Genomic DNA, 27,387 nt, shown 5'->3' with positions numbered 1-27,387 from the left:
TATACTGGTGCTGCAGAAAAATCACACAGCTGCAGTGTTTGCACATTAGTCTCCTGGCCGTTGACGCACCAATGCATTTCAGGATTTTTTTAAAGCTTTTAAAACTCTATTATGAGTCTTGTAGTTGATTTTTTAGGTTTTTTTTTATTTCTTTGGGGTGCTATACAACTTCACTGTTAAATGTTGGAGGTTTTGCTTTATTAATAATGGAAATAGTCATATCAACTTATATTTTTATAGTTGCAAATGAAAAATAGGCTTCTATCCTCTCTGCTGAATGCTCGGTCTCTTTGAACTTGCCAGCCAAATACTGCACATTAATTTTACATTTTGGTCAATGCAGTCTTTCTATTTTTAGTGCTGCAATGAATCAATATTTTTGGAGCTGAAATGTAAGGAAAAAATCATTTTAATATATTCTGCAACTGATTGATTATTGGCATCAGACTTACATTTGCTGGTTCCTGCTTCTAAAATATGATAATTTACTGATTTCCTCAGTCTCATATCATACTCTGCCAAGGAACACAGTGGCGTTATGTGACAATCGGCTAACATCTGTCCGTCTGTCAGTCAGTCTGTCTGTTAGCAACATTCCTCAAAAACGAAAAAAAACTGATTTGGATGAAATTTTTAGGGAAGGTCAGAAATGACACAAGGACCAGGTGATTCAATTTTGACAGTAATGCGGCTTATAGTCTAGACCCACGGATTTGTTAAAGATTTCTGTATCACTATGAGATAGTGGTACGGCGTCACTGTAACTATGACAACAACATTGACAATGACATTTGACAAGTTTGAAGACTTTTTCTATTGACTAAACTTTACTCCAAATGGCATCAGAAGTTTCATTATATTCTTTTCACATACCATAATCTTATAAATGTTGGGTTAGTTGTTTGGTCTACACAAAGTCAGAAAATGGTTAAAAAAAAACAAAACAAAAACAGATGTTGATCAATGATATCCAAAGCCCAAGATAACATCTGCAAATGAATGCAAACCAGAAAATATTGTCATAAATCAGAAAATTCAGTTTTTTTCTTACTGAACTTCTTAATTCCATTAGCTGATGGTCAAAGCAGATTAATTATATAACAAATTGATTAATAAATTGCTTATTGCAACTCAGTTTTATAAACAATTTTACCAGTTATCCTGAAAACTTGATAAACTGAAAATGAAAATCAGAATAACTTTATATTCAGTAACATTAGGTTCATTATTTATGACACCGGGCAGCACATTATGTCCCTGAACTATAAATGATCATTAGTGTGTCTCTGAACTGATAATAGATTAACGATAGTAACGATAAATTACTTCTTGCGCTGCAATACTCAGTGAAGATTCAACAGAAAAGTAGTTGTTGACAATTTTTATGAGTCACTTTTTACTTTTTAAAAAAAATGTCCTGCTTTAAAGCGTAAACTAAATTGAAATTATCGACCAATTTTACAGCTTTTCAATGTCTCAAATTATGGTCCAAAAGCAATTTGCAGATGTCATTCAGCAGTGGGAAATAGTGAAGAGTACTAATGACTATTTTTTGACATTTTATACACTCGGTATGTCATCTATTTTATCAGAAAACTAGCTTTTATTGCACAGATTAGTTGCAGACCTTTTCATCATATTTGAAGTGACTTCATTGTGAGAACACAGTAGACTTCGTGGATTATTTGCCAAAATTAAAATGCCAAAAATTTACTGAGTTCTTCTGTAACTTTCCTTATTAGATAGTTTAGAATCAGGGCCCAGAGTAGATTATTTTCATTTACAAATTCATTTTGCAAAGAACAATTGTTTTATCTATATTTTGTGAACAGTTTATTGATCAGTTTCCAATTTTTCACTTTAAAGGACATAATCATTCCCTGCTGTAGTCATTTAGTGTTTGGCGTCATGGTATAAAACATTCTGTTTGTGTTTTAACTTTTTTTCTTTAGACTAAACAAGCCCCTTGAATTCACAACTAATCCAAAAATCTGCAAAATGTTCTGACAGGATAGAAATATTATACCATCAGTGAATGAGCCAGTACATAAAGTCCAGACACTGACAAGTAGAGACTCCACTCTCCTTTGTCATAGACGTGGCTGCATGTGGTGGGTTTTCATATTATCGGTGGAAGAGGCTTATCTGATGTCGGGGTTGTTCAGATGGAAGTACCTCTCCACATGGATTTCAAAGATAAGTGTACAGCCTTATGCAATTTGGAGGATCCTTTTATCCAAAACGCCTGACAGAACCTGCAGCCTTACACATTTTAAAGATAAATAAGCATAGAGAGGAAAATGGGACACATTCCCAGGAAGCGTTACCTGTGGTGAAATACGAACATGCGAGATATAGTTGTTGTTGTTGATTCTGAACACAGATCACTGGAAAGAAAATATTTCACTGATGAGTCACTAAAAGGGCTTCTCTTTCAAGGGTAGGACTTGGATGGAAACTCAGTAAATACAACTGGCTTTAAAGGAAACAGGTCCGACAGTGTGTTCGATCTGACTTTCTTTTCCAGACACTGGCTGACGATGCTGCACCTAAACGTAATTATTGCTTTATTATATTTATTGTTATTCATTTTCCCCATCATCCTAATATTTGTGTTTTTCTGCACAATTTCCTAAAGACTGACTTCTAAAAAATTACTTGTTTGTATATTTAACAGCCAAAAACCCAATGATACTCCAATATTATCAGATTGCAGAATCTGGAATTACTGACCTGTTCCTTTAAAAAAGACCTAAACGAATAACTATTCAATATTGTAGTTTTTGGTTAAACTATTTTCATCAGTAAAACTTAACAGGTCACAGAAAATTGTTCTTTTGATGTAATAGATCACATTTAACAAACAGCCAGTTTAACTTCTGTACTTCCCTTTAAATTTACAACTTAGAATAATTAATAAAACCCATCTCCTCTCGTCTAGAGTCAAAAGTGGCATCTTCACATTTCTGGTTTCTCCCGTTCAACAGCACAAGCCTTAAAGATTTTCAGTTTACGTTCAAAGGACCAACACAAAGAAGGCACATATGAGAAGCTGAAACCAGTGAAGGGAATTGAGATATTATAGCCAAACATATAACAGAGGAGAAGCTCTTCAGCTTCTGCCCTGCTTGTCATTTTCATGCAACACCACCAGGCTGTATATCACAGCCTGCAGGAGAATAGTATGCCTCATCAGTGGTGAAGTACATTTAGTCAATCTTGAGGTACTGTACTTGGAAATTTCCATTTTATGCTTCTTTATTTTTCTGCTGCCAGCAGTACATTTTAGATAGAAACTTTATATTTTACCTGACAGATGCAGTTATTTCACAGGTTTAAGAATTTTCAACCACAGCAAATGCTTATAGAATATGATCTGTTGTTATAAACTAAACTATTTAACACAATATAAAGCTGAAGCAACTGAAATGACCCGCACTTTGATGAAGTGGAAAATTTTGCCTACATGCATATTAATAAATATCCAGTTCTGAAAATACATCAGTCTGAATAATGCATACTTTTCAATAGTTGAAGCATTTTTTTCTTTTTTTAAATCATTTTTTTATCTGCATTCAAATTTTTATGTCAGTAAAGCTGTTACACATTAAGTATCTGAGTATTTTCGAGTGCCTTGGATTATAGTGAGCAAATTTTTTTGCATCATTCATGACCAGATTTCTTAAGCTATCTTATTTTATGGTACCCTACACTTTCAAAGCTTCTTTGTAGGGCTGTCACAAATAACATTTTTAAACTTCAGTGCTTCAGTAGCAGTCGACACTGTTGGGGGAGTTGAAATTGGGTCAGAGACTGGGCGTGTAAAATACTGAAATATTTGGAGATGGTGTAGTTATACTGTATCGTGTTCATTGTTTTCCGAAACCTTGGTGAACTCGTGTCTCATATTGTGTTGATGAACTCTTTTCTCGATCTGTCCAGGTTTTTTGGACCACAGGGTCGACTGTGTAGCTTTGGCTGTGGTCAAACAATAAATGGCTACTTGCATTCTGCTGAGTTTACCTGCAGAATATTTTGCACACTGCCTTTGTCTTGTCATTGCGCAACTTAAAATATTCCCACGCAGGTGGAGTCTTCAGCATATTGTCTTCCTTTTTACCTGCCATGGTGAACTGCAGCATAATATTTACTGCTAATGAGAGTCAGGCGTTCAAGCTGAGATGTGTATCCACATTTTACCAGCACAGTTAAAAAGTGGAAGTACAGTACATGAATGGGCTGACAAAATCTTTTTAGCATGTTTGTCTTTCATGATAAACAGCATTTAGCTTTATAGAAAATTCCAAAAATGCTGTAATGGACCCAAATTCATTGTGGTTCAAATATGTCGAATTTTATTTTCTAAGTAAACGGTACGCCGTAATGATGGTAAGGAGCACAGAGAGAGAAACAAGTGGAAAAAAAGTAGAGATAAACAGGAGAGTAAGGTGTAACAAGGAATTTAGCTCCAGGTGAAACAGTAATTAGTACAGTAATTATATATTCTCAAGTTTATAGTTAAAATGAAATACTGTGTGACTTTTGAAGCAAGCTAATGTGACATTTCTGCAATGTTTTTTTAAAAACAAAAGGTTATACGATGCTCGCACCCATAGAGCGTTTATTTGGGTTTGCATATTTCCTGCCGTAAACCTTTAAGTATTAGAGCTGTATTTTCTTTCTTTGCTTCTTATAGTCATCTTATAAGTCATACTACATTCATGGCTGCAGGATAAATGTACCCGAAGGGATAACAGAGTCTGCGACCTTGTTCTTGTTGCATCTCTTGTAGAATAATAATTGGCAATTCAGCTCCTGAAGGAAAGTTTTTGCTGCGTGATTGTCTGTGCACCAGCAGCTATTGAAGGTAAATTTAATAAGAAAAGGAGTCAATAATACACTTGTGTATCATGATATAGTTTTTTATTGTTGGGTAAAATGACAAGCGTGTTTTCTCTATATAAATAACAATCACATGAAGGAACATACAAGACATGGCTATATGAGGTGAAAGCGGTGTTTGTGATCACAATGTGCTTGCGTACAAGCTGTAGATAATGACAGCTGTGTGTTAGTTTTCATTCTTAAAAAGGAGTGTGCTGATTACTTGCTCTGAGATGATGAACAGAACCTGCATGAGTCTGTACACTCATGAAAAACTAATGGAATCACAGTCAGCCACTATGTACAGGACACAGAGAGAAAAGTCATCATCAGCAGTACAGTCGGGTTTAAAGGATCAACGAAAAGGCTCAAATTAAATTAAAACCAAAATATATACGAGTAAGTCTCAACAGGAAAGACAGAATGACTTTATATAATCTGTACACATCAAAAGTTCATACTAAATTTGAGATACAGTTGCCCATTGTGATTCAGAGTCATAGAGTGCTAGGGTGAAAATGCATAGAAATGTGTCCAGCTTGGAAACGGTTTCATTGACTTGCCAGCTACAAATCTACTGCAAGAGCATTTAGAAAGAGCTGTTTCTCACATTAGAAGCTTATCCTTAAAGACCCTCTACATAATACAACCACAACTACCACACTCCCCAGTGTGCTACCTCATCATCACTTCACATTAAAACATCCACTTAAAACACGCTGTCAAACAGAGCAGACAATGCGTGTTTTCCATTTTTAACTCTACTCTAAGATGCTTCTCTGTTCTTTTGTTTTGGTCCAGGGATATTGAAGTTATGATAGAATTTCTTCACACACGAGTGCTCTATTGACTCTTTGCTAAGGAACATTTTGAAATACTTAAAATTTCACAATGTGTAGTGTATAAAGCTGGTACAATTTAACTAACATCACCACTGACTTTCAGTTTTCTGCTTTGGACTATAAAGGAAAGAGAATAAACTGTATCATTCAAAATCTTCCAAAGCTGGTTATAATTTCAGATCAAAGGTTATAGAGCGCACAACCATAATGAACCACTCAGTCTCCACTTCAAACAGGATGGGATCACAGCAAGGGCTCATTTTAATTAGATTGAGTTGGCTGCGTTTAACGGACAGATACAAGAGAGCGGTAGATTTGTGAGGAACCACACTCACCATAAATGAAGGGGTCAAAGAAAGAGGCGTAGTCTGCATTCACACTGGGAATAATTACGCTAATTCCTCTGATGGAGGGGAATTTTCCTTGAAGGCACAGGGAAAAGTTGGGGATGGGTAAACTAAAATTGAAAGGGTTAATCTGGACTTATACTACATACATGTAATTATATATGTATGTATGCTGATTTACTTCAATTTGTTTTCAGAGTTTATCTACAGCATTCCCACACATTGAATACAACCAAATCATAATGCAAAGTTGTACACATTTACAGAGTCATACCAATTTTCCTGAAAAAATGTTACTAGCGAGCAACTTTGTTGACAGAGAGGCAAACCATCAGGTGAAATTTTAAAAAAATGACTTGGCTCTAAGACAGTATCGATCAATTATGCCCTCAGGGTTGTTGTTTTTTTTTTTTTTCTTTTGTGGATGACAGTCCCTCATCCAATGGACTTACAAATCAATTTGGTTTCTGAATTTGTGGTTTTCACAATTGCGCTCCCACAAAATGAAAGAATCTGCAACAGAATTCAGTGCAACAGTACCTTTGAAGGAAAACAAAGCTCACTGGTTCTTTACGTCACAACTTAAGACTCCCCAACCCACACCACCACGTTGCCTTTCAGGACATCAGTGATCTCGCAGTTGAGCTTGTTGAGGCGTCCATCTAGGATGAAGAGGGACTCTCTGGACGGTGTCATGAGGTACTGTCCAAACAATCCACTGCCTGCCATGACCCTGTTCCTACTGCTCCATGGCCACTCGAATGACTTGGTGGCCTCTTTCAAGCTCTTGATCATCTTGACTTTCCCGGTGCTCAGCTCCACGAACAGAGCGTCAGTTTGACGGCCAGAGCTGCCGAACACGTTGTACTGGTGGACCTCCGTAAAGGAGCGTTGGAAGGCCAGGTCAGACAGATGCAGGTTGGTGTGGATGTCGAAGGGCTCCTGGATCTCTCCCCGCTCTGAGACCGTCTGGATCCTCATCAGGCCATCGCCATCATCGACAGTGACCAAGTAGTGGCCGTCTGGAGACACGTAGGGAGTGCCGGTGACGTCGCGGTTTTGACCAGTAATGCTATCCGTCACACTGTCTAAGATAAGCTGGGGCTGCGTGGTACCGGTGGAGTCTGGCCTGCAGTTAACAAAGTAGTGGCCACCAAGATGGGTGTAGGCTACAGACTTAGGGATGCAATTATACTCCCGTAAACTGATGTTTTTCACGTACGATGTAGTCTCCAAGTCGATCTTGTGGAGGACAGGCTCATTTCGATGAAGGATGAGACCAAATCTGTTGAGAATGAAAAGAGAAAAAAAAACAAAGAAAAATTCAATAACACATTTTTCGCTTGTAAACCTCAAATTAGGATATATTTCTATAGAAATGGCAATGCCTATTGACCGGTCCACCACTTCTTCAAAAACGAATGGCAGTACGTCCATTAGTTGTGATATGTTGGACATTCATTCTCCCCTACTGGTGACTTTGATGATGAACGTACTCTTTAGACCCACAATGTCAATATTAGTGGTATATCACAACAAATACTGAACAGATTGTCAAGAAATTTGAAGCACTAAATCATGGTTTCCAGAGGATTCCTTACTTTTATATAGCCGCACCATCATGTCAAACTTTTTCATGTTATCCACTGAAGTAACTCTTCACCAACTGGTTGGATTGGCACAAACATTCATGCCTCCCAGATGTTGACTACAGACCTATGGCCTTTGTTGATCCCATGAATTTCCCTCTTGCGCCAGCATGGTTAGTTTAAAATGAAATATTGAACTTTAAGCACCCTTAAGGAGACTTGCGATAAACTTAGTGATACCTTATTTTTTCATCCTGTGCTGTTATCAGATCACATTTTTAAATAGTCCAACCTAGTTGTTCTGGACCAACTACAGCATTTTAGTTCTAGTTTTGCATACAGAGAAATAACCAAATAAACATAGTAAACTGCTAGTATTTATACTTTTTTTGCCTCTCAGAACCACCTTCCCAGCTGTTTTGCGTGATTAGGAAAGTAGGACGACTCGTAGGTTCATAGTAAGAGAAATTTTAAAAGAAAATTTAATCATGATTAAGATGACGTCAACGTGAAATAAGAAATGCTGAATGATTTATACTGGCTAATTCTAAAAACTGTTGGACTGGCACATTTTTAAAGGAGTAAAAGTTAAATGTTGCTGAGAGGTCCATTTAAACACTTCAACAGCCAAATTTTAGCCCCGGACAATCTTCATATTTCCCTTATAATTGAGTTATAGCAGTGGTGTGCTGTATGTGGGCATGGATCAGTGGAAATGCTGCTCATTAGAAAAGCCCAAAGAATCTCCTAATGGCACATGGCATTATAGCAGCTGAACAGGGTAGAGGGGAATATGCAAGAAGCAGACGGGCCTCAATTAAATGTGAATGCCAGCTGATCGATGCTGACAGGCACTTCAATCTTGCTGTCATTCATCATCTTTTATGCCTTTTGAACACCAGGCTGTCTGTACCTGTGGACAGAAAAATGGCTGTTTGAAAGCCACGGAGCACATTATCATCACTGTGAAGGGAATCATTGATTCAGAGGTTGTTCTGTCCACTGGGTTCAGGTAGGAGACTGCACTGCATCATAAAGATACCAAATTCTTGTTTGTTTGTTTGTTTCTGCTATTTTTCAGCAGTATTTGTACACAAATTGACCTAAAACGTTCAACAATCCTGAAACAATCCTTACCATACCAAAGGTTTAGCTTTTGTTTTGTCTACTAGGTTCAGGTAGGAGACTGCATTGGATCATAAAGATAACAAAATTAATATTTTTTTTGTTTGTTTCTACTATTTTTAAGCAGTATTTGTGCATAAATTGGCATAGGACATTGAACGATCTTTAGCATACCAAAGGTTTAGCTTTAGGTCTGATTTCTGCAGGAGTTGTTCATGGATGTTTGGCAGTTGTTTATGATCAGATAGCTTTCTGGCGGAGAAGAAATGTGTAAATCTGTGGTTAGCTTATTAGTGGAGTAGTATTTCAAATTAGGGGCTACTGTAGTTTTGCCTGAGACTGTGTTGAGATAAAACCACTGTGCTACAAAGAACTTGTCCACATCTTTCCAGAAATCGATGATCAAAACATAATTACACTTTTTTTTCTCTTTGTGGCTGATGTTTTCTTCTCTTTGTTTTTACTGGAATTTTTTATTGGGTATATCAAAGGATAAATCCAACATGAGCAGTTGTCTCATTTGTATACTGAGCGTTGGTGTCTTATATCTTTGCCATACATAAAGGCAGCTAAAACATGCAGTGTAAGTTATTGCAACTTACATATTTATTAAAAATCATAGTGTGCCCAGTTCAAGAGGTGCCCAAAGAATACCCAGTGTTGTTTTACTGAAGAAAAAAACACACTGATTTATGTAGCTACCTCTGTCCACTGAAGTAGTCACTGCAACCTGTAACTTCGATTCCTATCTGAACATGTGTCAGTGCTTCTGCAGGAAAATCTGAATACTTAGAGTTGAGGACACTTACATGTAAAAGAGTTGCTTTTATAACTGGGGGCTGTGGGGTTCTTTTGACTGGAGATAATCTGTTAAGATGGAGACATGGTAGGATTTGTGCCTCATTTAAATTAAATGTTAACAGTGCAATTTATGGTTAAGCCATCCATTATCCTAATCAGTCCTGCCACTCAGCTATTGTGATTCACTTAATATGGCCATCATTTTGTGTTATTTAGGGTAACACTGATCTTGCAGCAGCTCTTGAGAATTTTCCATTTCATTAAATCATTTTAAAACTAATAATATAAAAACAACTTTTCAGACTATTGTGTCTTTCAATATTGCTTTAAACTCGGCAGAAGAAATAACTCATATTAAGACTCTTGAAGTTGGATTTGTAATTCAACAGTGAGAAGACCGGAGGTGTTTTACTTTCTTGTTAAACTAACCAAATGGGTTTTATGTGACTTAGAAAGCTGCACTTGTTAGATTAAATTCAATGGGAGCCCTCTGTCACGAAACAGGTCGGCTCTTGATCCAACTGTGTCCTTCATGTATTAAAAAATGAGCTCTAAAATGGGCCAGGTGAGAATGTAGAAGAAAATCATTTAAAAATGCATTGTGCAGTTTAAAAGTGAAAACCCTTTTTCATCCGGTGGCAGACACAGCGGATGATTTACAGATCAATATTACAACTCTGCCTGTCAAACAACGCTGAAATTGTTTTGCTATGGATTGTTTTCAATATTGTTGCTGTTGTGACAGATCAATGGCCAGCGCACACATGCCGTGATATATTGATAACATGCTTGGAAGCTAAAGGTCAGCGGTGCATTTTTCTCGCAATGAAATCATTGTTTTTTTACAACAGTGCATTTGTTGTCATGTGTGATAAATTAATAATCAGACATTGTTTGGCCTCACTCTGATGTGAACACAGCTGGGTTGCTTCGTTGGCAGACCCAGATTGTTCACTGCCAAACTGACAGCTGCTGTTTGTCATTTGGACCAGTGATTAATGCATTAAAGATTCTCCCCGCTTCTGCACAACAGGGTTGTGCTCATCTGAAGCTACGTCGCATGTTATCATCTCATCTTCATGTCAGTATTTTCAGTCTGGAAATGGCTGAGTCTGAACACTTAACCCCGAAGTAGCGTCTGCTCTGCAGTTCAGTTAAAGATCCTGAGGGTAGAACTCATGAACAGAGAGCATAACAATGAATGCTGTGCAGTAAAATATATCTATAACACAGCAATTCTTGTTCACCCGTCCTCCAGTGCGAAAACATCGAATCAACATCTCGCTCGACTTGTTTGGCCAGGAGGCAGTCTGTGCAGTGATTAGAAATTTGTGAAAAAGTGATGTGGGCAACCTGAGCTGCAGGGTACTGTAGATGTGGGCATAAATAAGAAATAACAGCTTTTTTTCCCTTTTTTTTTTTTTTTTTTTGCTGACATGTAGAGTTGCCTGACTGTATGTCGATGGTTTTAATGAATGTCAGTCTTCAGACGTTCCTGTTCTCTTTGTAGTTGCCGCTGAGGGAATCCCCAGTCCTTAAATAATTCCCGGAAGTTGTTAATATATGTTGGCTGTTCTCACACTGCTCATGCTGCTAAATCGACTAATCGATGCATTCCTGCCTACAGATGAATGGCTGTATGGCTGCTTGATGTAAAAATAATAAAAATCTAAGCCACAAGGCAGGAGGTAATTTAGGCTTCCTTAATGGTTGCAATGAAGTGTATAGATTCAAAGCTTTTTCTATGCTTGACATATAAAATCATATATTTTCTTGTTAAATATACAGGAGACTGCTTCTGTCTGACTCTGTGCTCTGTGTCCAGCAGTTTTGTGCTAATTGCAGTGTATCATATAATGATTTTGTCTAAAAACAATCAGCGACTAAGCAGTGCATGAAGAAGACAATAGAAATATTGTATAGAAAAGCGCTATGCAGTATAATACAACACTGCTCTAAACTAAATGTAAAAATCTCTCTGTACATTTCAGTTCAGCTTGGGCTACATGACTGGTATGTTCAGCAAATAAATCTGTCAACTTCCAGTGACTTTTGCATATTTTTTGTCAGATTTGAGCTATTTTTTAAATGTCTTTCTTGTAATAATTCATGTATCTACTTTCTTGCCATTTTTTTCATTGGTTTGTACATTCTTGTGCTGAAGTATAGCGATTTATCAAGTATTTTATGGATTAGATTCACCAAAACCAAATCTAAAATTCCAAACCTCTTTCTCATGTATCTTTAGAAATGTCAGGACTGAGTGCTTACCTTTGTCTTATATGATAGTAAACATCAGTAGTGACAGACATTTTCCACTATTGTCTGACATTTCATACACTAAATTACACATAATGTATACCGAGAGAGGACTTTATCCACATTGCACTCTCCTAATATCAGTTATAGCTAGCAGCTTGTGCACAGGATTGCAGCTCTGCCGTAAGAAAGCAATTTAATTTTAATGGTTATACAGCATGCCATTACCAGTAAGCCATTTTAATTAATTAAAAATGCATTAGTTTGTGCTCAGGTATTGTGGTTTAGCTTTTCGCCACGTGAACAACCTTTATAATAAGACGACGTGGCAGCAGCATACAGTGAGCTTATTTTTAAAAGCAGCAAAAACGATGAGCAACCAGCTGTTAAAAGCAGCAGTTTTGAAACACAACATTGCAAAAGTGTGGTCACACTTTGCTGCAATCTTTCTCGCTGGTCTCGGTGGATCTAATTACAGCTGTGCCAGCAACCCCACCCACACCACATCCACACTGGACGGCTTACTCCTCCACTCCAGGAGACCGTTAACATCCTGAAATCCTCCAGACCTCCTGCTTGTTCCTGGCCTCTGCGTGACATTAGCCAAGCGTTTGGGAGCAGCTTCTCTGTATCCATGTTAAGCCCCGGTGTGACAGCTGCTCGTGACATGTAAAAACCGCTGCAGCATTTTGATACGCGCTGCAATTAGCATATCTGTGCTTTATTGTTGATGAACTAAAGCAATAAGGAGCAGGTGAGGTCCCTAATGCCCCCTTTCCCTGGCGACTGTTCTTTTTCAAGTATGTTTTTGCTGTTTTATCTGGATGAGAACAAAGAACTAAAGACTTATGTGAGTGGTGTTAACTTGAGAATGAGACTGCTGCCTGGTTTGAGGAGGCAGTTGTGTTTGGATTGTTTTCTTTCTGATTTGTCTCAGACGCTGCTGAAGCAAAAATGCCAGCAGCAATAAACATTTGAGCTGATTCAGTTTTTAAAATAATTTCCCTTTTTTGAAAGAACAAAGGTTACCTACCTGCATAGCATTTGAAATGAGGTGAAGCTCAGTTGTGGCTGCTGGGGCCAGATGATGGTGATCAGAATTCTGGAGGCTTTACATTTAAAGTTTATTGCAACTGTTGAGCTGCAGCTTTTTGTCGTGACTGAAGGTTTCCTCAGCTCTGCTAATGTTGCCAAGATATTTAAACAGTGCATTAATATTTCTAATTTCCTCTTCTTTTAAATCATATTGTTTACTGCAGCTTTCTCGTAGATGCTCAATCTATTTTGTTATCTTTTAATGCACTTCTATAATCTTAATGTCTACTTTCTGAATATATTTCCTTGCCAATGTCAGGCAACTTGAATTACCTTGTGCAGGAATTGTGCTATACAAATAAACTTTCCTTGCCCTGTCTTACTGGGGATATGTTTATATATTTTACAATACTCCTAGAATTACAAGAATTACAAGACTAAACTGTCAGTGACTGAAAAATTCTCAATGTTTGTTAACAGTTTTTTTTTTAAATTAATATGAGGCAGAATAGCTAATGGAGCATCTGGTTTTTACAGTTATTTTAGGTGATGGATCTGTCTCGTGTGCTTCACAGACGACCACAGGGCCTTTGTCCAATAACACTCTCGCTCTCACACCGTGCAAAACAATGCTCATCCACATTACTGTTGTTGCATTGAGTCCTGAAGAGATTTTAAGTGAATAAAATGCCAATGGGGTGAATTTAATTTGCGAATCAATTTGCATTAGGAGTCCTGTTGCATCACCCTGGATGTACCTGATGTGGTTAATGATGAGGCTGGAGGCGGGAATGAAGAAATCGTCCACCCTGTCGAAGCGCCTGCCGACCGGTTGCGTGTGAACAGTGTGGTGGGAGACTCTTCCACTGGCCTGATTGATCACCTGGTGAATACGACAGAGAAGCAGGTGGGTGTTTAACATGAGCTTGATGAATAGTGCTGTGGATTTCTCCTCATTTAAGTCTTTAATTCATACTCATTTGGAGCTCACGTCCAAGTAGGAAAAACACTTGCACAACTGGTATGTTTTGCTTTTCGTTTTTGCGGAAAAATCTTATCAGCTTTTCCTCTTATTGCTGAGATGTTGGAGCTTCTCAGTGGGAAGTGATGCGTACTGTTGTCCTTGGTGTATAAATAATAATTGTGCATGCATGGGCACATGCAGACATGCGGTTGTGTGTAGGCAGGGTTTGCTTTGATTGTGCCACAATGCACAAAGCAAATTGCCACAGACCAAACTCCACGTTCTGAATTTCTGTGCAAGCGATGACAAGTAAAACCACTAAACACTGAAGCTGTATCAAGACGACTCTTAGAAAAAAACAAATGAAAAATGGTCTCCGCTGCATATTCGTTGATTCTATCTTTGGCACCATCGTCAAGCTTGTGTCATAGTAACATCTAGCACAGTGACACGTTTTTGCTGTTGTATAAAAAAACACATGATGCATCTAGTTGCTGTGTGTCAAAAAGAAATGGTTTTATACACAATAATGATAATCAAAACATTGATCAGTTGATATGTTATCAGACTATAGATGTTTTATTTAAAATCCTGTGTGCTGTTCACAACACAAAGTGCTGAAAATGCGTCACAGTCCAAATACTTAACACACTGTACTCTAAGTGACTATTAATTAGGCCAGCAAGACAAACAAATCAGAAACTGAAGATCCCAGAGAGACTGAGTGACTAATGCATCCATGTCATACTGGAAAATGGAGACCGTGATGCGTTGGAGAAATTCACATTTAATAAGGTGGTTCTTTACAAAACGCACTATGGGAGTTGCTCTGAAAAATTATCTTTTATACCTGTCAAATATCAAAATGCAGCAAGAGGTGCTGAATTCATTGTAGGCTGGAGGAAGTCGGTGTGGTTTATATCACCTTCAATTTCCTGGATTGGCTTTGTGGACAATATCATGCAAATTTTGAATCCCTGTTGCTGATATTATGAAAACATTTCCATGCGGTATTAATTATAATCAACCAGGAGAAGGCGTGAAATTCCTCCATCAGCTCGCTTTATTTACACCAATCTGATCTATAACTAAAAGGAGCCGTTGATTCATAGAAGAATAATCTATGTTTGTAACCAATTAGCGACACTTCAAGTAAAAATGTCAAGCATCTTCAAGTACGAGCTTCTTAACCGTGAGAATTATCTGTTTCATCTCAGAAATTGAATTTTGCACCTTTGATAGAACAAGTATATGTAGGCATCACCTCAGACTGTTGGAAATTTTGATCAGCATTATTTGCAGTGCTGTGACACTTCATTAATCAAGGATGTAATTGGTGTTTTGACCAGACATTTAAAGGACACACAAACAAACCTGACACTGCTTTGACCGTCTGTGTCGCTGCCATTTCACTAAGAACAAAACTCTGCAGCGGAATAAATAATGTTGTGGAATTATAGCCTGTGAATTGTGGGATTTTACCTGCAGAGTGGGGAAGTTCTTCTCCATGTCTCCCCAGCTGAGCAGCCACACCTGGTCGTGAGATTTGTCATAGTGGAGCTTCACAGGATACGGGTCGGTGCTGACCGTCTGAAAGGGGACACACAGCCGAAACCAAACCCAACTGAGCCTTTAGAGACAGCAGGGTCACAGAATAACAATTCAAGGCAATCTAGACTTTGCTTTTGAAGAGATCTGCTCTTTGATGTGCAGTGGTAATGCTTTTGAAAAGTTTTTCCTGCAGACTAATGCATTGTGGGTTGACAGGAGCAAGTCTTCTTTTAACAAGGCAGACTGGAGGTGTGCTTTTTTATGTATAAGGTGTGTTTGGTGTTGAGCTGCATTTCAAATCAAGTGGTGACAGACACAATTGCTTTACCACACTGAAGTAATTGCTTTCAGTCTTTATCCGTTCCTTGACACGCGGCGGCAATATTCCAAGTCAGAACAATAGATGAGTCGCATGTGACAGAGAAGCGCTCCTCATGCATTATGTCCACCTGAGTGCAGATAGACAGCCAGCTCAAAGGGAATAGGGAAAGCGCGGGGAAGAAGAATTTGTGTGGTAGCTTCACTCTCAGCGACAGCATGAAAAAGCAATCATCTTTTTTCAAGAGAATTATTGCAACCCTGTATTCCCACAGCCCCTTTTGACAGCAGCTTACTTTCTACAATATTTGTTTTGCTATGGAGTTCTAATAGTATTGTTTACCTAGGCAAAATATATACTGCATCACTGAGACACTAAACCGCTCCTAAGAGAATTATTGCAAATAAGAAGAGAATATCTGCTGAATTCTAACTAATCTCAGAGCATGTAGTCATCAGAGAAAACAGGTGTTCACGTTGTTCTTCTTCTCTTGACTAACAACTTCTTTCTGGCTGAGGAAGATTATCAAGATCCTCAGCCAATATGCTCTGCTAACTTGAGCACAGACTGCGCATCTGTCAGAGCTGAAGCACGTAGAGCATTACAGCTACTTCAAACATGTATCCGTGCGCACTTTGCAAGTAATTAGTTATAACACGCCAAATACAACTCACTCATTGAAAACTGTTCTCTGGGAATTGAATTATTTACAAATTCCAAAGTGCAGCTTGCTTGTTATTATTACGTGACACGCAACAATCATATTCGTATTTCAATGAGAAAATGGAAAGAAGAGAAACCGAAACCAGAACCCATGTCTCTGTTCCCATTTGAGACGGGTGAGAGCTTCAGGTGGTTAATTAGCAACTGGTAATATAATGCAATGAAGCTAAACCTCCAGGCAGCTGAATAATGAGCTTGTGACAGACTCTGGGACACCAACCTGCTTACTGGCAGGTCCTGAGAGGCTCCAAGCTGTAAACAGCCATCACAGTGTCAGGAACATCTGCAGGGATCTGAGCAACCCCGAATTGTCCTGACACACCCAAAAGCCCACTGACACTGATGATTTAACTCAACACTGCTCACTATAGATGTGTTGAATATTGTCTGTGCCATCTCCTGAGCAAACCTCACACAAATGAAATTTTCTCAGGAAAATAAATGGTGCTGCAAGATGGCAGAGTGTTAGGGAGGGACTGATTCTTATGTCGTCTGTGTGGAAAACTGCAGAGGTTGCCATGTTACAATATCTATGAAAGGTTGCCGAGTGACAGTATCCGGGAAAAGGTGGGTCTAAGGGCTCACTTGGTCACTACATCAGTCTGAAGGTTAAGTGTAAGTCTTGACAGCTGTAGTTTTCTGAAACACGTCAGGTCAGGGGTTAGCAGTCAAACAAAAGGCGACACAGCTGATCTTAAAGCTGAAAAAGGAGCACTTTATATCATTGGTTCAAGTGGAACAGAGCTGTGTTGATGCACTGCCAAGCTTTCAGACAAGAAAGAAACCTAAAAGACTTTGTCCTGTTGAAAAATCAGACATGTGGACAGAGATGAGAAAAGCTCGTAATCTGTTGTCATAACGAGATTTGGTCTTTGGTTCCATTTTATTGAACCTGAAGACTCTTGGATCCTTTCATCCAATCGTATGATTTTGAGTTCATGCAAGTGACCAAAATAATCTAAAGATTCATTGAGGTCTTTAATCTGCACAAAATTGAGTTGAGAAGTCAAAGATATGAAATGTAAACTGAATGTACACTACTGTTCAAAAGTTTGTGGTCACTTAGGAATATCCTTATTTTTGCAAGAAAATCAGTTTTCTTCAATGAAGATAACATTAAATTAATCAGAAATCCAGTCTAGACATTATTAATGTGGTAAATGACTATTCTAGCTAGAAACGGCTGATTTTTAATGGAATATCTCCATAGGGGTACAGAGGAACATTTCCAGCAACCATCACTCCTGTGTTCTAATGCTACATTGTGTTAGCTAATGGTGTTGAAAGGCTCATTGATGATTAGAAAACTCTTGTGCAATTATGTTAGCGCATGAATAAAAGTGTGAGTTTTTATGGAAAGCATGAAATTGTCTGGGTGACCCCAAACTTTTGAACGGTAATGTATATATAGTATTCTATGCTGAGAGACCTGATTTAGAACTGTTGAACTTGATAACCCACCCCGTTGGTCAAGTCCAACAAAAAACAAAGGTCACAGTCCATTCCCACTTTTAAAGTTCAGATACCAGTCAACTTTTGTTTTACAGTTCCAAAATGAAGCTGAATTAACTAAAGCTAATCTCTTACCACTGAAGCTTGTCATTTTATTAACAGCTAAGTAACAGATATTGCTGTTTTTTATTATTGTTTTGTGAGCTATAAACCCAGAAAAAATAAGTCCCTAACAAACGAATGTTTGGCTTTTGCCCCCTCCTTGTTGTGCTGTTACTGTATGTATTAGAGGCACAAACTGGGGCCACAGCACACCACTATTTGTACTTGGCTTCACAGTCAAACTACCTAACAAAGCAAATGGAGTTTTGCTTGTATCGATACTCTTGGAGAGAAAGCTTTTTTAAATTTTTGTTTTGTGTCTACAACCTGTATTTTGTAGGAAAAATCTCCCAACAATCACCTGTAATAATGTGCACAGCACAAATAACATAATTTTGTGTATATTTCTCATTAAAGGATAATTTCAGTTTATTGACCTGACGGAAAGTCCGATTGAAAGTAAAAACAGAAATTAGCTGCCTGGAAGAGCTGTTTTGGTAACTGGGTCAGGGTTTTGACTGGTTTGTATACATGTGCGATCCCGTTTTGTGCAACTCCACATTTCCCCGAATCTCCACAACAGTGTTGGAGAGTGCCATGTTAGCACAACCCGTAAGAAATGTGTCAAACTGAAAAAAAAAACCCAGAATCATCCTTTAAATAGGACCCTGCATCACAGTCGGCTGGCAGAATGCCATATTATACACCTGTTGCCAAGCAACTAAGTGACCGACTCTAAGCACCTCCTTCAGTTGGATGCTGTTGGAGTACCAGCATCTGCAACCCCTGCCTTTTCCTCTCACACTCTCACATGTAATCTACAACAAGTGAGGTCATGTCCACCTGAACCAGCAGAAAATAATCCAGCCACAACCATTTGTCTATTCTAGCAGTGTAACAAACATTGAATGGCTTGAACAAGGACAGAGTTATCTTCACTTCACCAGTGTCTCCAGTCTAGTCTGTGTGGTGAAACAGACACACATGGACTGGAGCAGAAGAAATATCGTGAAGTGAAAGAAAGGAGAGGGGAGCAGAAAAACAGCAGTAGAGCTGAACTGGAATGAGTGCAAAAATAATTACATACATAACATGAACAAAACTTGTTTTTTGTACTAATTGTTTGGTTTGCACTGCACTGTCCTTCCATTTATCAATTTGGGAAGGGTCGGTAGTTTAAAGGGAGGTACTCACACACAGTAACATGTATATGCAGCTTGGATTACAACTAAGGCAAGGTGTGTGACTTCAGTCTGGGCTGGAGGTGTCATTACTTTACTATATATTTATATATCTAACAGCTGTTTGCTTTTATATTAATGCTATATTCATTTTAAAATCGGTCTTTCAGGCTGCTACGTCACAATCAAAAATGTGTGAAGTCCACAATTTAGCCACTAACTGTCAGTAACTCTGATGAATGCTAGCTAACTCTGGATACTTGAGCAGAAATGTGACTTTTACCATCACCTTTGAACAGATGCAGCTTCTTGGTGATGCTGAGCTGACTGCATACATCTTTCTCGCAGCCTAATACAACCTTGACATTTAACTGGATTTATTTACAGCTTTAGAAATAGAAACCCAGTGCACACAATCGGGATACCAAATGTTGCTGTTCTGTATCCCCAAGGGACATCTATTAACCATGGCCTGAGGGTCTGTGTAATTTGAAGCTAATAACTTTAACAGTAACAAAACAAGAAGATTACCAAGGTCGTCCAAGTTAATACTTGTTCAGGAGCAAAACTTAAGCTCAGCCCACTGCTGGCTGTAACAAGGTCTAAGGTCTGTGATCATCTGAAGATAGTGGGTACTGAAACAGATTTAAAGTTTGCATTACTGGGTCAGCAAGCAGTCAGATGTGTTGTAATTTTTATGACTTCTCGCCCAAAACTCACCAGCACCAGTATCAGCACATCATAGCATTGACTCATGTGTATTAGGATCCTACTAAATTATTACTTAAGGAGAATATTTTAGGTTTGAGCATATATATAAGTTGTTTCCAAAAAGTCTGGATAAAGTTCACATTAGGTTTGGTTAACAGTAAGAGCATACGGTTCAATGCTTTTCGAATAATTGCGTTTCTTGATGGAGGATGGTGCTTTGTGTCAAAATGAATTCTTAGGTTATGATTTGATGAAAAAAATGTCCTTCGTTCCTCAAAATCATTCACAGAAACCACCCATATGGAGTAATGATGTATCGAAGGCTGTTGTGAAATATGCTGCTTTCAATCAATGTGGGAACACTGAGGGGGGTGGGGCAGCAACCTTGAGATTTGTTGGCACAGATGGAGGTAGATTTCTGTAAGAAAGAACTTTTCACTTTTACAAAGGCACAAACAAGGAAAGATTGCCTAATTATTTCCCCTTGTCCCTGTAAAATTGTCAAAGCCTCTCAGTGTTGCTGGCAAAACTGACATGAACCTGCTTTTCCAATTTAGCCAGAAAATTACCTGGACAGCCTTCTGAGACTGGATGTCAACTATGAGCACTCGATCCAAGGTTGGCTGTGTCACATAAATAAACTTGTCCTTGACGTTGACCGCTGATGACCACACACACCTCTGAACCGCCTCTCCTGGTGAGGTTGGGCACACCTCCTCCTGCAGAAACAAAGATATACACATGCATTGTGAGCTAATTGTTTTTCATATTGCAAGGAAATACCTTCTCATTAAAAAACAATTACCTCCAAGTAGTCGTTACTCTGTCGCCTGCTACTTGCAGTCTTATCACCTATGCTGATGTGAGTCGCGTTATCTTGGCAACTTAGATAAATGAGCTTTGCGAGGTCCTGCAAAATCTCTGTAATCGCTCCCATTTGTCCACACATAATCCACAGAACAAAGCCTGCAGATGATCTGCGGCTGTTCAGCTCCCGGTTTTGGCAGCTCTCGCCTTCCTGGCCAACAGGAACCTTAACCAGCCTTCTGTCTCTGGAGCTTCCCTCCCCTTCAGTCGCTCCCCAGCCCCCCAAGCCTCCAGGCTGTGCCCAGTCGTCTGTTCCATACTCAGTGGGACAATTTAGGGAGCTGCTGGCCAGCAAGGATGAATGAAGGGCTCCAGCATGGTGGAATGAACTCTTTCTCTCGTATTTACAACCGCAGAGGCAGTTCCTGACAGGTGCCTTCCCACAGGCCAACTCCTCTCAGTTAGAAGGGCATTAGGTAATGAATGAACTTAAATGAACTTCATATCAAGGATGAGGCAGCATTAGTCTAATCTCTACTGCAGACCCCCAGTCATCATGTGTCCTTTATTTTCTCTGCAGAAGCAGGTTAATTTGGATAGACATAAAACAAAAACATCCACCTCGGAGGTTATTTCAGTGTGCAAAAGACTAAAGCATTGGCAGTGCTTTGACTTTTTCTTGGCTCCATAACAAGGTCTTTTAATTCTTTCTAATTACAGTGTCTTTATAGGTTGCGATGTCCAGGTGTAGCACCATCTGTCAGTGTGTTTGATTCAGAAAAGGGTTGGAGAAGTCAGTTATCAAAGCAAGAAATCCCAGCACCTGCTGAAGTAATTGTTGAGTCATTGGTATTGAACCCTGTGACACCCCTGCAGACCTACACTGTGGTCATTTTGTGCTATGAGGCTGTAAATATCTAACTTATTGCACCTTTAAGAGGTGAGAAATCGAACATCTGATGCCCAGCTGAGGGTGTGAATGGAGGCGGCTGTAATCCTCCCTGTGTTTATGTGTGTTGCATATGTCAGTATGTGTGTGGGTGCAGTCCATGGGTGCAATCTATGTAGCTTAGAGCTTCTAAAGAATGCAGATATATGCGGTTCCTTTTGTTATTAAAAATGCCTACACTGTTCAGATACAGCACTGTATATATTTTTTCATGGATCCACTAAAATCCTGCATATGACATTAGGCAGCACTGGAACCATGCCAGGAACTATACAGTGTTTATCCCTCAAACATATACTGTAATAAATGCGACTGTGAAATTATATTGTAAGGATTTCTGCTGTCTATACTCGACATGTAACTTTGAGAAATACGAGCATTCTGATCGCCCCCTGTTAAGCCACTGGATGATTTGTGAGCACCAGTACATTTGCGACACATGAGGTGTTTGTGGAGAGGAAAACTGAGGAAAACAGTGAAGCAGTGACATCAGAGTCAAAAAGAAAAATGTTATGGTGAAGTAGCCGCACAATCTTCATGTATGCTGTCAAGGTGTTTGTCTCCAAACTGCTGTACTCCGCTGAGTGTGGGTCTATGACATCACATGGTTTTGTCCATCCTCTGCATGCCTTCACACCAGGAGTCTTGATTTTTGTGCTTCTCCATGGTTTAATAGACTGAGTAGGTAAATGATTTCTATTTTGTTTAAATGTTTTTTCCTACTTTGTTGAACTGTAGCCTAAGAAAATGAGGTTTAAGTCCCAGTATGAACAACCTGTGGTTATGTTTTAGTCGTTAAACAATACATTTGTAGGGAACACATGGCACCAGGATGCACTATGGGGAGAAGGCAAGCCGTCAGAGGCAGTGTGATGTTTTGGGCAATGTTCTGCTGGGAAACCTTGGATCCTGCCATCCATGTACACCCTTTTCATGCAAACAGTATTCCCTGATGGCTGTGGCCTCTTTCAGCAGGATAGTGCACCGTACCATAAAGCAAAAATGGTTCAGGAATGGTTTGAGAAACGCAACAATGAGTTTCAGGTGTTGACTTAGCCTCCAAATTCCCCAGATCTCAATCCAATCAAGCATCTGTAGGATGTGCTGGACAAGCAAGTCCAATCCATAGAGGCTTCACTTCCAGGACTTAAAGGATCTGCTGCTAACATGTTGGTGCCAGATACCACAGCACACCTTCAGGGGTCTAGTGGAGTCCGTACGTCAGGGACCAACACAGTGTTAGGCAGGTGGTCATAATGTTATGCCTGATCGGTGTATGTAGCACATTGACATTACAGGCGCATAATCCCTCTGCTCATTTGTCAGCCATGAAAGAACAACATTCAACAGCACCGCGGTTCTCAACACGAGAGCAAAATGCTAACTTCTCAGATTGTCCTCTGCTGCAGAGGAAAGCTGAATAAAGATACTTAGCAGACTGACTTTACTACAATTGGACTTTGCAGTGTATTCCTGTATATCACATTTGATCACTATATGCTACGATAGTGTAATGGATTGGCTGTGAGATTACCATAAACAGATCAATCAATGCTCCTCTGTGATGGAGAAAACGTGATCTCCATGCTGGGAACAGCCTCATGTGTTCTTACCGCAATCCACCAAGACAGCACCTGAGCTGGCATTACAGCACCTGCCGTGATTGATATCCTAATACAAACACACCTCTCGGAGGAATGCTTGGCTGATTGTTGTGCATTCATGGCATGCTTTATGTATAACAGCCATCCAATCAGCATAGGGCTCCTGGATGAAAGGCAGCTCAGAGGAAGGCGCCTATTTGGGAACACATGTAAATCTAACGGGTATCTATCAGCTAGCTGCTTTGACTATTTTGCTGCTTGAAAGCTTTAGTGATAAACGGTGATTCGCAGAGGGAGGCCGGGTGTAAAATGTCCACTGAGAGGTGAAACCCCCCTCTGACTGCCTGGGGTCTGTCAATGAATTAATTGCAGAAGAGACTGTGTCCACTGGGTTTTGTTTTCTGCAGAAAGCATTACCGAACAGAAAAATAAGTGACTATCAATAAGTGCTTTAAAGTTGAACCAATCAATGTTTTTATATTAACAAAGGAAACAAATGACTGGTTAATATGAAAAGTGTCTCTAATAGTGTTAAATCCACTGGGAATTATCATCTGACTGCAGTCCCCTATAGCTCAGTGAGGGATTTTAGCCTTTTTCAGGTCATAGTGTCTCATTTTAACTGAGCACATGATTACTCTTTTACTCCCTTCAGTGGAAAAATATCCAAATACTCAGAGTAAACTATCATAAAACAAGGGACAGACAAAGTTAGGATCTAGCTGCTGAACATGGTGGAGAATTTAGATCCAATTTAGAGTTAATACTGGAACATGATCCTAAACAAACGCAAATTTTGTTGTTTGCATGTCTGCTGGATGCTTGTCAACATGTTTGTCAAGTTAACCTCATGAGGTAATATCTAAAATTAAACACAATTTATACTATGTTTTAACATGCTGTGTTGCCTTTCTATACACCTTGGTTACTGTTGTTTTCCTTAATGTTCAATGACATAATGTTTAACTCTTTAATAGTTTAATTCTTTACCTTGTTGGGCTTCTCTAATCTGGTCTGAACTCTCATCTCTTTAGGAATTCACCAAAAAACTTGCCATATTACCTGCACTCCAAGTGAGTCACACATCCATTAATTTGAAAACCAGGAGCGAAATAAAAGCACTACATTTCCCTTTGGACCTGTCACAGACGGAGCAAGACAATGACATCGCTATTTATCATGCAGGCGCTTGAGGACATATAGATCTACATTCACATCATATCTCCGTGCACTCATAACTATATTGATGGTGCGGTGGTTGGAGGCACTGAAATGTACAGCTGCAAACTCTTGAACAATGAACCTTTACCTGCTCAGCTGCATTTAAATAGGAATCTCAGCTAAATCCCATTGACTGCTCACGTCCGATATCACAACAGGATGCTTGTTGTTTCCTTTTAAAAACATCAACAATTATATTTGTCAAGCATTTTCACCGATCATGCACAACAAAAAAAAAACACCTGGCTAACACGGTGTTCCTGAACAATGTTTGCAGTGTGACAGGGCTTATTATCCTGCTGAAAGAAGCCACCGCCTCTATGGTACATGTCAAACTAACATCCAGATGAATGCCGGGATTCAACATTTCCCAGCAGATCGTTGCTCAGAGCATCATGCTACCTCGCCATCTCTTCACCAAGAAAATAATGCACTCCATCCACATAATGTAGAAGAAAATATGACTCACCAGGTCATACCACCTTTTTCCATTGTTCCATGGCCCAGTTATGACGTTCATGTGCCCGTTGTAGGCGCTTTAAGTGGTGAACAGGGGTCAGCATGGGCACTCTGACTGGTCTGTAAATACGCAGCCCCCATATGCAGCAAGCTGCATGCACTGTGTGCTTCTGATACAATTTTATAATAGCCTGCAGTAAGGCCTTTAGCTGTTTGTGCAACAGTAGCTCTTCTGTGGGATTTGACCACAGCAGCCAGGCTTTTCCCCCCACGCATGTTAGTGAGCCTTAGGTACCTGACTGTCAGCAGTTCACCTTTTGTCGTTCTTTTGGTAGGTACTAAACTCTGCACAGCAGGAACACTGCTGCTCTTTAGTTTTGGAGATACTTTACACCAATGGTCTCTCCATCACAGTTTAGTCCTTGTCAGAGTTGGTCAGATTCTTACACTTGCCCCTTTTTCCTGCTTCCAACGCATCAATGTCAAGAACTGACTGCTCACTTGCTGCCTAATATATCCACCCCTCGACAGGTGTCACGTTAACAGGATAATCAGCATAATTCACTTCACCTGTCAGTGGTTTTAATGTTGTGGCTAATCAGTGTTCATCATACACGCTTTTGTATTTTTTATTTTATGTTGGAAAATGTACAGTTTTTGATTTATGCCTGCCAAGGGCTCACAGCACCGTTCAACACTCTCTTTTATGTTTCTATTTTATTGCTTTATCTGGTTCTTTGACGAGATTTTTTAATGTAATAAAATATCCATTTTACAGGGAGCATTCAACAGTGTTCTGACTCTGGCAGGCGTAAATCATTACAGTTTGTTGGACTCCTGGACAAGAATGTGTTTGGCACACTGATTGTTTGGAGAGGAAAGAGCTTAGATTAGGTCAGAATAATTAAAATGACATATTGAATTAATGCGAAACATTATACTTAAATTAATTGTAAACTACAGCGAGTTACATTAATTTTCTACACTGGAGGTCTGAGGCTTTAATCATACAAAGGTCAAGGTTAAACACACTGTAAACTGCACCATATGACGTTTCATTGCAGACATGTCAGCACGCAGATATTGGTGGTTCTCAGTGATGTGTGTTTTCTAAATTTTTTAGACATCAGTAGTGCTCTGTAGCACAGAGGAAGAAGCAAAATCAGGCTTTGGATACACAGATAACATCTGTTACACAATACAATAATTGTGTTTTTTTTTTATGGGATTTGTCATAAAAAATAAGAATATAGAAAATTGCTGAAAGAAAACCTTTAAATAGATGTTTACAATGGGGAAAACTCCTCACAACCAGCAGCTGCTTTTACTTAATAGCCCCAGAAGCACATAGTAAAGGATGATCTGTTCCAACAGTAAGGCCCAGTCATTCCTCCTCCCCCTCATAGGCTTCAGCTCACACATATGAGTCATTGTTAAAAGAAGCCGAATGTTTCTTTTGTCTGACCACTCACCTGCAGAGCCAGCAGCTTCTCGCTGGGCTTAATGTGTCGCTGTATCTCACAGGCCACCGGCTGAATGACTTTAATACCGTCCTCATAGAACACATAGAACATGTTGCCAATGCCGAGACCTGCAGAGAAGCAACAAGAGCCCTGTTACATACCTGGAAATAGCTTATGAGGCTGCACAGTGTGAACATTTGGAGAGAAATAAGCCTACAACACTGTTATCAACTTTTGAAGCATCGAATCATTTAATCCTTCTCATCACAGTTCAGTAACCCTATTACAGAAATTCAATTAAGTCTGTTTAATGAATGCTTTAGAGGAGCAGAAGCAGTCTAGACGTACCTTCTTCTCGCCACAAAATGTTTGCCACTGTGAGGGAGAAAAAGAGGAAAGCACGGTTGAAAATAAATGCAAGAATCAATTGGGTCCTTTTGTGAGAGCTAACACACAAACACTAACTCCTGTTGAGGCAAAGAGGAAAGCAGACGACATGAAAGTTTTATGGAAACTGTCTCGCTGACACCCAGTGCAGCAAACAATCGATGGAGCTCTCTTCTTGGAAATAATTTGATACCAAACATTGGAAAATAGAGTGCAGTCAACAACAAGCACTGTAAAACAGGCTATGATTTTTTGGATTGTGCAAGCTTAGGCCGAGAGACGTAAAATTTATATATATATATATATATATATATATTTATATATATATATATATATATATATATATATATATATATATATATATATATATATATATATATATATATATATATATATATATATATATATATATATATATATATATATATATATGAATAAAATCTTTGACATCAGATCAGCATCCATCAATGCGAGCTTTATGGGTAAGCTGCCTTAGACACCCATGAGTAGTCCACAGGTTTCCGGCTCAGATGATTATCATAAGTCATTAGGAGGGATTAATGTGCTCCTTCTTCAGCAGCAAACCCTGTTTTGGCTTCTATAGCAGGTAAT

The 27,387-nt window shown here is 39.1% G+C and overlaps 1 protein-coding gene across 2 annotated transcripts in view; it reads right to left on the bottom strand.

Annotated features, from left to right (window-relative positions):
* Positions 1-4,901: 4,901 nt before the first annotated feature.
* The window catches only part of fstl5 (follistatin-like 5), a 183,542-nt gene continuing 161,056 nt past the window's right edge, over positions 4,902-27,387 (bottom strand). For both annotated transcript variants that reach the window (XM_035947209.2, XM_023269221.3), the window contains 6 exons: positions 26,737-26,763; positions 26,398-26,516; positions 20,455-20,604; positions 15,329-15,436; positions 13,641-13,765; positions 4,902-7,358 (listed from right to left, as the gene is read on the bottom strand). In XM_035947209.2, the coding sequence (XP_035803102.2) occupies positions 6,656-7,358; positions 13,641-13,765; positions 15,329-15,436; positions 20,455-20,604; positions 26,398-26,516; positions 26,737-26,763 (1,232 nt within the window). In that variant the 3' untranslated portion in view covers positions 4,902-6,655. The remainder of the gene's footprint in view (positions 7,359-13,640; positions 13,766-15,328; positions 15,437-20,454; positions 20,605-26,397; positions 26,517-26,736; positions 26,764-27,387) is intronic.

This window comes from Amphiprion ocellaris, chromosome 13, assembly GCF_022539595.1.
Source record: "Amphiprion ocellaris isolate individual 3 ecotype Okinawa chromosome 13, ASM2253959v1, whole genome shotgun sequence".
In the NCBI taxonomy this organism is placed as follows: Eukaryota; Metazoa; Chordata; class Actinopteri; family Pomacentridae; genus Amphiprion; species Amphiprion ocellaris.
Note: the sequence above shows the minus strand (reverse complement) of the source record. Positions and strands in the feature narration are given on the sequence as shown.